The sequence below is a fragment of the Hippoglossus hippoglossus genome, chromosome 5 (assembly GCF_009819705.1).
Source record: "Hippoglossus hippoglossus isolate fHipHip1 chromosome 5, fHipHip1.pri, whole genome shotgun sequence".
Lineage (NCBI taxonomy): Eukaryota > Metazoa > Chordata > Actinopteri > Pleuronectiformes > Pleuronectidae > Hippoglossus > Hippoglossus hippoglossus.
The window spans coordinates 29543522-29555008 of NC_047155.1; the positions used below are offsets into that span (position 1 = coordinate 29543522).

At 42.0% G+C, this 11487-nt stretch overlaps 1 protein-coding gene across 1 annotated transcript; it reads left to right on the plus strand.

Annotated features, from left to right (window-relative positions):
* Positions 1–2117: 2117 nt before the first annotated feature.
* c5h3orf14 (chromosome 5 C3orf14 homolog) lies at positions 2118–11487 on the plus strand. The gene is made up of 6 exons (XM_034585062.1): positions 2118–2161; positions 2227–2301; positions 5142–5265; positions 5884–5952; positions 11059–11128; positions 11444–11487. The coding sequence occupies exons 2-6, from the start codon at positions 2273–2275 to the stop codon at positions 11485–11487; spliced, it is 336 nt and encodes a 111-aa protein (XP_034440953.1). The 5' UTR covers positions 2118–2161; positions 2227–2272.

Genomic DNA, 11487 nt, shown 5'->3' on the forward strand with positions numbered 1-11487 from the left:
GCACCCACATCAGATAAATAACTGGACACATAGATTTTGGTTTAATACAACATACTTCATTTATTAAATAACTGGACACAGATTTTGGTTTCATACAACATACTTCATTTATTTATATCTTTCTTTTCTCTGATAATTAATCAAGTTTTCTTTGAGTTACCAGTTCCTGGGGGTTGCTGCTGGAGTCATCTGGCCATTCATCCACAGGAGGCCCAGCTGCAGCAGACAACCTGAAATGGCTTTGAGCACTAATTGGACTGCACCATGTCACTTGTAATCATGGGGAGGGACATTGTTTCCTTATTTTGATTTTTATTTGTTAATCTTTGACTACTTTTTGATATTTATGTTTAACTATTGTTCCTAAGTTAATATTATACGGCCTTATACTGGGGTGTTATGTTGTGGCTGTAGTTTGTTTTCAATATGATTATGTTTAATTCTACCCCCCTTTTGTGTTTTGAGTGGCTTGATCCGCCACTATAGATGTTCCCCTGTGTAAGTTGAGAGGCTGTATTTGTGGTGATGTTAACTTGGCTTCACTGGGTACCGGAGGCTAGTTTGTTTGGTTGACCTTCTGCTGGCCCAGATTGGTGAAGTTTGACCTTTTGCATTTTTGTTAATGAAAACCAAATTAAAATACTATTTTTTTCAAAGAACAATATCTGTGGCTCTCTGGTCTTCCTGCTCGGTCCCTGACAGTATGCAAAAGGAGTAATAAGAAAAGAGAGATTGGGTAGTAAATTATTGCAAGGCTGAGTATATTTGAATCAGAAATGGTAAAATACACTTAAGAACTCACTCCAGAGAAAGAGTTTTACATTCGGTTTAAGAGAAATGTTGGTTGGGGATTCAGGTGATAGAGGATACAGAGAGATTCAGGTTTCTAAAAACACAAGACTCTACAATACAATTTAGGTAAACATCCATTCTGACCCACACTCCTTTCCAGACGGTGGCAGTAATGCACCTATAAGTTGTTTGCCAACCATCATTAGGGTGAAACAAGCCTGCAGCTGAAAGATTTTTAAATCTACCATGCATACATTTTGCTCAATTTGAAAGTATTAACTCAAGTCACTTAAGAGACAATTTTGTGGTCAACTTTGGTAAAAAATATCCAATGTTTTCTATTGTCTTGTCTAATTAAAAAATATAATGTTAAAGGAAGACTACTGACCCCAGTTATATAGCATATGGACTGTGAGGAGATAACCACTCTGAAACTGTGATCATATTCAATTCATACCAATTTTACAGGTAGATGTGTGTCAATAGATTAAAATCTAACTTGAAATGTGTGTAAAGTGCAATTATTAAATGTGTAATGTAAATGTAATCCATGGCAATTTATGTGCATGGATCTAATCAGTTTTTGAGGTTTTGGGTCCATTTCTTCAGTCATACAGAAACTGGCTGCAATCATAGTAAGTATAAGTCTAAGACTGACTCCAAAGTCAGTTTATTATAAGGAATATTTTAAAGTGCTGTGTATTGAGTCAGTCTTGGGGCAAAACCTTCAAGTATCTGGAGGACTTTTACGGCATGATAACATCAGATGTGAAGATGGTGAACGGGGCATTTCAACTCCAGCGACATGGGCCATGTGGCTAGGACATGCAGGTGCAGCTTGGCATGTTCTGCACGCTGCTCATCTGGACCCCGTCCCAGCAAGTCCTGATCCCTGGTGCATATGATGCAAATGTCTGTGCTGAAGTTGCCTCAAGGCTAAAGGCTTTCTATTTTAAAAATAAATTCTGCTGCATATTGCCAATGAATTCCATTCAGGCAGTTTGTCATTGAGTGACAAGAAGCTGTGTGGAATTTATTTTACCACTGCCAGCACCAAACCAATCAAATTAATGTCACCACTGTTGTTTTGTTGGCTTTGTGTTTAAGGTCTTATGTAAATAACATTAAACATTTTAACATAATAGTACACGTGTACTCTCTTTTGTAAATCAGCACCAAAACATTTGCTTATTGTCCATAATAAGTAAACATTTAATTTAAATTTAAGTGACATATCAGTGCATCACAATTATAAAACGGTAAATAGATAAGAAGCCTTTACAACCTAACGAGCGTTGCTTTTATTTTGAAGTACGCCCCGCTCGCCTTCCGGTTGGGAATGCCCCAGTGGTTGCTATGGATGTGTTGGTGTTGTAGCCTGGTTGCTACGGATGTGTTGGTGTTGTAGCCTGGTTGCTACGGATGTGTTGGTGTTGTAGCCTGGTTGCTACAGGCAGAGACGGACTGGGGCTGTGAGCGCATGGACTTACTCGAGAAACACGAGGACATGTAAGTGGAGCAGCCTCGGTGGGGATCAGAGATGATGGAGTTCGATCCGAGTGTCCTCAGGGGACCGGGCCACAGAATTAGCCGACCTAGCTTACAGTAGCTTCCCGTTCAGCGAGCGTTCAGCCTCTGGTTAGCCCCGGTGCTGTTTAACCTGTGAAACAAACAGAGAGCACTTCAGACCCGAACAACACAACACACTGTTCAAGTGAACACACCGTTTGAATCTGGCCCACTTTGACGTACACGTGATGGTAATGTACATCCATCTTTAAATAACAGCTGAAGAAGTCTGATCTGCAGATGAATGTCTGTCAGTACTTTATCAACACGTGTAGTCCACCGCAGCACGTTATTCGTGAGACTTTAACACCAGGATTGTAATATACAGTGTGCTGAGGTCCCAGTGTTTGTTAGAGGAACCATATTGATCTATGCATTCAGCTGTAGCCTGATGGAGAGAGACACGTACATATGAATACAGATCAAACATATACCACAATCATTGATATATGAATGATTGTAACCTGACCCAGTGATGAAACAAATAAATAAATCCCTCCAGGCTCTAGCCCAGCCTCATCTAGCATTTGGCCTCAGTGAACACTCCACTCTGCCATCAGTGCGGTTTATTTCTGTCCTGTTTCTTTTCTTTCTCTTTTGTCCCCACAGACATATGTAAAGCGTCCTTGGGTCTCTTAAAAGGCACTGTATAAATTCAAGCTATTGCTATTATTTATTATTATGGACTTTACTACTACTAGATGTTTCAGACAAATTAATAAACCCCCCCTTCTTTCATTTATTTTTATTTTTACAAAAGGAGAAAAAGGAACATTCATTGTTTGGGCTCAGAAGAAACAACTTAAGTTTGGGGGTTGAAGCCCAGTCCCCCCCATTCTGCGTTGAAGTTCCCTTGTGCAAGATACTGAAACCCAGGATGGCAAAACTCTACTATGAAGAGCTTTGAGTGGTCTTCAATGCTGGAAAAGAGTTATATAAATACAGACCATTTACCAAACAAGCATTTCTATTTAATTCAAATACCAACAAGTGCTCAGATGAATCGTTTTGCTGCTCCATGTTTTCCACGTTTCCACAGAGCCTCTATCAAACAGGGAGAGTCAATAATAATTACAACTGCATTTTATTCCTCCAAATATTCGGTCCTGACAGTGCTGATGCGTTTATACTCCTATACCTCTGCAGCTTGTGTAGATAATTGTAAATCAAACCTAAAACTGTCATGGTCTCTTATTAGAAAAAGGAATCCACACATTGTCAAATATTCCTAATGATTATTATTTCAACATGCCAGTCAGATAGACCTCATAATTGAGTCCTTCTCTTCTCACCTCTGTGCTTCAGCTGCAGAAACAATGTGATGTCATTTATGATTTATGTGCATTGCATATTCCCAATGGTTTGTTCATCATCAGACAAGAAAGAAAACTACTTCAAAGACCTTTATGATATTTCTTATTCAAACTATATTCTTATCTTTAGTTTTATATTGGGTATAATTTCGATGCAATCTATTAATCTAGTAAAAGAGTCAAAATGTGACCAAATATGTGAGGGTGGATTTTAAATTCGAAAGGGGGTTGAGCAGCTATTATCTTCCCCAGAGAACATCATTTGTCTGAAAGACATTGTGCAAATGAAAGAGCCAGGTTGAGACTGGCCAGATTTTTCCTTTAGATGTTGAAAGGCGCTTTATCATCATAGACACATGAATCCCCCTAGAACACAATGGAGGGAACATGAATAGTCCCAATTGTTCTGATGAGTCATTGAATATACATGGGATTTAAAATCGTCGTGCTGCCATACAGATGTAGTGTGGGACATAATGTGTCCCAGTGAGCTGTTATACAAGTCTCTCTTCACTTTTTCACCAGCAGAAACTAAGTATTCTTAGACAGTGAGAGGGATGAGTCCCGATGTCAGTCCTCGTGTTTAAAACACTTGCCAGGATAATGGAGGAGGCAGAGAAAACGCCAGTTCCCTTAGTTCATTTTCTAACCTGACAAAGTGTTCAATTAAAGTAAGAGAAGTGGAAATGGAAATATCAGATCATTACAACAGTCAGTCATCCATTAATGCATAGGGCTGGTATATGGATGCTTGCAAGGGATTCTGAGGACAGAGTGAACAAGGCTGGTGATAAAGGATGGCCGTCTGAATGATAAGAGTTAGATGAGCCACAGTGCATAGACCCGAACCTGAAGTGGTTCATACCTACCCATAAGTAATCCCACTCTGCTTCAAAGGAAAACATGCACTAGGTTTGGTCTATCTACTACTTCCACAAACGTTTTGCTGTTGGTAGAACATATCTCACGAACCGTTTATTAAAAATGTACTCTAATCTATTCGGCTAATCGGCTTCGCACTTGGCATGTGTATTGTAAATTGCTCGAGGAAGTGCAGTCGCCGAGTTTGGTGCAATTTGGACATGCATTACCTAAAAATAATAAATATGTAATGAACTGGCGACCACACCGTAGCAGTCAGCTGGGGCGGGGCAGAAGGCCTTCAGTCTGTGGGCCGAGTAGAACATGTCTTCTTCTTCTTTGTCTTCAGATAAGCTCCAGAAGATCATTAATAACACCAGTTATTATTCAAACTTGTATATAATCCACACACATGAACAGTAACCAAATTCAGCTTAATTTGATGAAAAACATTATAATTTGTGTCTGTTTTCTTTTGCTCATGCTCATCAGACATACAGTACACTCCACACTTTTGACAAACCCACCAGCCAGTTTGACCAGGGCCGTCGTTCATACTGGAGGTGCCATGAGCTGAATATGGATTCTTGCTGTGTGTGATATCAGTTTAGGGAAAAGGGCAGAGCTGCTGGAGGAGATGGGGAGTCGCAGAGAGCAGCTGAACATCCTGAGGAGGCAACAGGTAGAGGAGCGGGAGGCCGCTCGCCACAGGAATGCCACCTTGCTGCAGGTGAGGACCCCTCACACCGGTGCTCCACCCTCACACCTGTCTTCTCTGTGCCTGTCGTTTACTGACATCTCCTTCACTTCCCTGCCAGGTATTTGTAGCTGGAGCTGAAGTCATGAGTTGATTAGTTAAAGGTTCAGTGTGTAGAATTAAGGACATAAATGTGGAGGATTTCAGCTGTTTTCTGTCTCTGACTTTAAACTGATCACACAAGACATTTAAACACATCACCAGAGTATCTCTGTTTTTCACATCATATTTGCAATTCATCAAAAACAGTGTGATGTAGTAGCAGCTGTTGGGCAGCCGACACCTGCATCACTCTTGTGTTGCTGTCCCAGAGTGAAAACAGCTTATTCAAATGTGTCTGTGTGCGTTTGTAGAAGCAGCCTCAGGAAGAGAAGAGGGACACGCAGAATAGAGGAGTGATTATAGTGTTTATATTCATCCCAACACATTTTCAGAGAGTTTCCAGGACTTTGCAGTTCATATCATTTCAATGGACATTCTAAACATTCAGATGAGGATTGAGTTTAATTGACTAACTTGTGGCCGAGTTTTGAACAAACCGAGTTTTGAGACAAGTGTGGAACAAACAGCATGTTCCCCCTGTCCCTGCAGGACTTACAGAAGATAGAGGATGGTCTTCGAGGGGGGAAGCTGACACACCCAAATCTCCTGGCTTTGGAGGTAACATGTTTTTTATAGTTACAGTACTACTAACTGTGAAGCTGTCCTCTATCACAAGTTCACATTTCAGGTCATGTTTTCTACGTCTGTTAACTGTTAATACATTAGCTCCTTGTCATGTGAACAAGAAGCATCTACATGTGAAGGAGAGGCTCCTGACTCAGTTATTGTACATTTGATTCTTGATCATGAAAATCAAGGTAAAACCTAATGGCATGGTTTCGAAAAGTTTTTCTTTTCAAAATAAAGCTCCATTCCTAATAAGAGGAAGCTGGGCATACACTACGATTTTAGAAATGCTGTTGTAAAAATACAACTCATTCTGTACAAGTAAATTGCCTGCGATGTGAAGCCAAAGCTCACGATTTATGTGCTCAGACTCTACGGTCCGATCGTCAGCCGCGACCTGACTGCTCACACCGTACGTGTAAAATGCCTGTGTGGAAAGCTACGGAGCCCTTCTGGTAACATTTGTAGGAAAAATAATTTATGTGGCCACAAAATAACATGTGGGATCTAGAGAATAGGCTGCGCACCGTACACTGACTCTGATTGAGGCCACACTGGTGGAAATGTTTGCAAGTACTTGTCAATAAAAACAAACGTTAGTTCTGCTTTTTGTTCAATGAAACGTTACTTTTGTTGACAGAGGACAGCCCATATTTTTAAAAGAGGTTTTCTTCGTGCACCTCGACACCGTGCAAAGTGCAGTAAAATGTCCAGAGCGCATTTGGCATACCACTGACAGGATGCACCTGGCTCATCTGGAAACAGGGAAAGATTGAGATGTGGGTGTGTTAGTGTTGGAATACAAAGACATCATTTTATACTTTATACGCAGTCAGCCCTCACCAAAATGACACTACACTGTTGCGCGGTGCGCAGTCCTTAAAGGCAAAGATCAATGTTTGGTCAATCCCCGCCACCAACCCAGCCAGTACATCTCAATCTCTTAATTTCTCCTTGTTTCCACATGCGCCAGGTGCATCCTATCACCAGTTTATGACACTTCATCCACCCTTCCATCAGCATAGTGGTGAGAAGATAATAAGTGGATTTTCATTTTTCAGTGAACTATCCCTTTAAATTGTGCAGTGTATGCCCAGCTTTACAGACCAACACTTGGAGCTTACGTGTAACAGAATTGAGGAAATGTGCCATCATCACCATCATTTGTATTTTCTACAGCTCACTCTAACACCACTGCAGCTAACCACATTACAAATGTCTGAGGGTCTAAATTACAACATCGCTTAAGGACCATACCAGTATTTAGTTATATTTGTTGCCTACTTATTAACCATCAACATTGTTTTATTAATTTTCTTGTCCTTTCTGGCAGACTTTTTTTCTATATATATTTTTTACACCTTTGTTGTGTGATGATGCAACTGAAAGTTCATATAGTTAAAATAGTTCAAATCTGCAGGTCTGCTGTGTATGTTTGGGTGTGCATGCATCCATGCATTTGTGTGGTGGAAGGAAGTTCTAAAGAAATGAATGTTGGCTGCCAAACATTTACATTCCTAGAAAGAAAAGACCCAAAGTAACAAAAAACGAAATGTCAATATTTGCTGCTGAAAAATAAGTTTTTGTCCCACTAACTAAGGATTACACTTGAATATGATATTTCTCTTTCGGGAATATTTTTTTTCAGGTCCAGTTCTGCATTCAGACCTGATTGAAAATGGAGTGAGATATGGTGTGCTGGAGTTTTGTGACCAACCACAGGGCTCATTTTGGTTCTTTTCTTTCAGACAAGGTATTGGGTGTCTGTGGAAGAGTCCATCCCAGCCTGGGAGCACTTCCTTTTGGGTAAAGGCCCACACCCAATTGATGGTCCAGGACAGACAGCAAGGAGAAACAAACACAACCCCAACATAGGCCTGCCTCCTCGGCCCAAACCACGGGCTGCCAGATAGCTGATTATGATGGTGCTACTGCAGCCTGAAATAACTGTTTTAAAGTGACATGATGCAAATGAGCACAAGTCAGATGACTCTCATACTCTGTTCAGAGCCGAATTCCCTGTTTCTGCTGACCAATGGGTTTCTATGGTGAACCATGGCATCAAGCAATGAGAAGAAGCACAACTTTCTGACACCAACATCAATGTGTTTGTTAGTGAGGTGGAGGTGGAGATCGACAGATTGTTTGGTGGCCACAGCAGTGATGTCATTAATACCTGCACAGAGTGGTAACGTGTTGCTGCTGCTGCAGAGTGAGAGTGAGTACGAATCAGACGACAGTGCCTGAAGTCAAAAAGTGGTCACATTTAAAGATGAAGGCAATCAATTGTGTCACTGCATTTATTTTTACAAAAATGGGGCCAATACCTCACACATCAGGGGGTCCTGACCTCCACTCTGGGACATCATTTGGAATTTGAAGTTTAAAGGTGAACACAGTTTATTTATTTCATGTAGGTGGTGTCCGCCTGACAGCGCAGTCATGTTCACTGCAGCGATTTTACACACACGTAAGCACTATATGAAGACTACAGGCATACTTTGTGATACAGGCGCAGTGTTATAGAAATATATTATTCAAAACTATTAATCACTGAGTTATGTAACTTATTTTATGCTATTTTACCGTGATTTGCTTTAAGTTGTTTTATATATTTTTCAATTGAAAGTTCTTATGGAACAAATGTCACGCAAGCACAAATAGCGCTGTTGGTATTAATGTTGGAAGTGGATCAATAATCTGGCTTGAATCCACCTCTTCACATCGGCATCGACACTTTCTTACGCATGGTTTACAGTCTGCGTACAAGTTCGCACATTCTCCTGTCATGTTTGTTGTTATAAATCCCAACGTTTATGAGAAGTGGCCAACGCACAAAATGGGGTCTGAAAGATGCATATGCCACGGTTAAGAAGGAGGCCCCAGGGATGGATGCTGGTTGGAGGCTGCTTCACTTGTGTGAACTGTCGTCTTTCCAGGTTGGATTCAGTGACATAACCAATGCAGAGAAAAGACAGAGCAACAGGTGATTATGCAGAATCACATCATTCTGTGTCCATCCTGACAGGAAGAGGGGGCTGCAGTGACTGAATCATGTTTTCTCCGGAGTGTCTGGATCCTTTTGGAGTTTGTGTTTGCAATGCTGTGTAAAACCCACTAGAGGGAGCCAGCATTCCAGACAAAAGAAGGAAACAAATTTCATCAGAAGAGGTAAACCTTTAGAAACTGTCCAGTCTGTCTGTTACAGTAAATGACTTCCATGCATATTTATATATATGATTTTGTAGATTTTAGAGATATAGAATTTTATTTTAACGACATTGACACAATCTTACAGGTGAAAAATATCAAAATGTTTAAATGAGTTATTGTATTACTGCAGTGCGTTTAGTTGTGTTAAGGATGTCCAAAATACAACTTGGGGCTCTGCATATTCTTTCAGTCATAGCTCAGCAAGTTGCTGTTTTCATTTGACATCATTATTCATGTAGCTGATCATCTAAAAAACTCTGAAAGGTCACCAGTGGTGCAGGGTCTCTGTGTATCACCTCTTTAGGTTTTTATTTGTCCATCAGGTGTCCATGACAGTTTCATAAACTGGTGAAGTGAAAAATGGCTAATTGCTATCATTCATGTTATAAGAACAAAGATGTAATTTGTTATTGCAGATATTACCTGCGAACTATGTGATGATGTAATCAACAAATTTTTTACATGTGTTACAGTTTTTGTACTTTCAATAAACACTGGTGCATTCAAGAAGTTTGGCACATTGTTTGTGTGTAATGTAAGATTAAATCAGGTATTGCACTGGTAATGCTCTGGCTGTGTGCCACTCCAGCTGTGCACATGCACTCTGTGCTTTTGGACGCTTTGGCTTTGTCAGCTGCTGTTTTCCAAATGAGCCTATGCTGTATGACTGCTTTCATTCACGGGGGATACAGGGGGTCACAACAACAATACATCCTGCATTTGATCTGGCTGATATAGCAGAAGTTGTGTGTGTGAATGTACAGAGCAGAGCCATGGGCTGAACATCGCTCTGACTGTCACCAGAGACCAGAGTGGTGGTCTTCATCCACTGCCAGGGTGCACAGAGAGATGGTACCCCCACACTTTAACCCCTAATTGTCGGTGATCAGACCCGTGCGGGGCTGACGCGGAGTGGCGGCTTGACAAACGCAATCATCCGGACGGCCGTGGTTGAAGTGGCTGGTGGTTGGCAGCTGCCCAGGCTCCTCAGCTGGGGCCCCAGTGTTGGAAGGCCCTCAGGGGGTCGGCTAGCTACCGGCCACCACTGACTGACTGGACCAGACTGGACTGATAGGGGTTGGGTGGTGGGGTGTTGGTTTGGAGAAGGAGCAGGATCGGGGGGCAAGTGCTGTGAGGTCAAGGGCAGGATTTAAAGAAGAAAGGGGTGGGGGAGGCGTTAGGGCCGTGTGTCCAATTGCGGGTGACAGCATCGGGTGGTGGGAGGCTGTGTGGGGGTGATGAAGATGCAATGTAGCGAATTATCTAAAAGGGTTTTGAAGAGCACGATCTGGAGCCCTTCCAATTGACTAGCCCTACATTATGTATTCTAATGGCCGACGCCCCGGGGTGCTGGAGCCTGAATCACCACTGTTGTCAGTGACCAGACCTCGATGCGCTCTGCCAGCCTCTGATAACAACAATGACCCCTCAGACAGCAGCCTGGCTCTCCTCCAGCCCTCCTCACTCTCCGGTGGCGTGGCATGAATCTGCAGCCATAAGATTATGCAACGTGGTTCGGCTATTGAGAGCCCACTGAGAGCACTGATGGATAATTGGCTGAGCCCAAAGCCGTGCAAATGGTTAAGTGTCGACTCCAGTTGATTGGATAATGGGTAATTGCACGCTGCATTTCATTCAGTGATATGCTGTGGGTGTAGCAGGGGCAAGCGAAGGGGAGGGAAAGAATGGAGGAGGGAAAATATTTTGGCATGCTGTGTTTTTGCAGCCTGTTATTTCACACTTTGAGTCTGTTGCACTTGTTTGGATCACAGGTTTGAATCAACTGCGGATGCAATTTAAATTGCAAATGACATCATTTCATTGTTGAGGAGTTCCATTTTTCTTTCATGTTCTCACTTCAATTTTTGAATTCACATTTGTCAGATCAGAGCGGCTGCTGAGCCCTGTGCCTGGTGGCGCTGTTTGAGGCTTCCCTCTGACCCTGTGCGCGCCTGTAAGTCCAGAGTTTCTCCTTTGATCATGGCATGTCACCTCCACTTAACAGCCCCGGCTGCCAGCTCTTTGTCTTTTCCTTCGCAGAGGCCTTGACTGTTGTCATGTTGTCTCACATTAAAGAGAAGGCTTCATGTCGTACACTAAGAGGAAGCAACATTGGCCTTAAGGTAGCCTGGCACAGCTCCTCATTGACTGCAGTGTAACATTTTCTCTTTTACAGCCCCTGACTTCACTTGTGTAACTGTAATCACATACCTCTCACCTCTCCTATAGCTCCTTCCAAAAGAAAACGTTTTTTCTTTTTCTTTTTCAGACTCTGTGCACTTAAACAGAACCAGCCTTCTAGAGCTAATGTGA

Excerpts from the sequence above, each read along its gene's own strand:
- c5h3orf14 (XM_034585062.1), top strand. The coding sequence starts at position 2,273 with ATGGACTTACTCGAGAAACACGAGGACAT. Across the intron at positions 2,302-5,141 it reads CTCGAGAAACACGAGGACAT|TTTAGGGAAAAGGGCAGAGC; the intron begins GTAAGTGGAGCA and ends GTGTGATATCAG. Across the intron at positions 5,953-11,058 it reads CAAATCTCCTGGCTTTGGAG|ATCAGAGCGGCTGCTGAGCC; the intron begins GTAACATGTTTT and ends CACATTTGTCAG.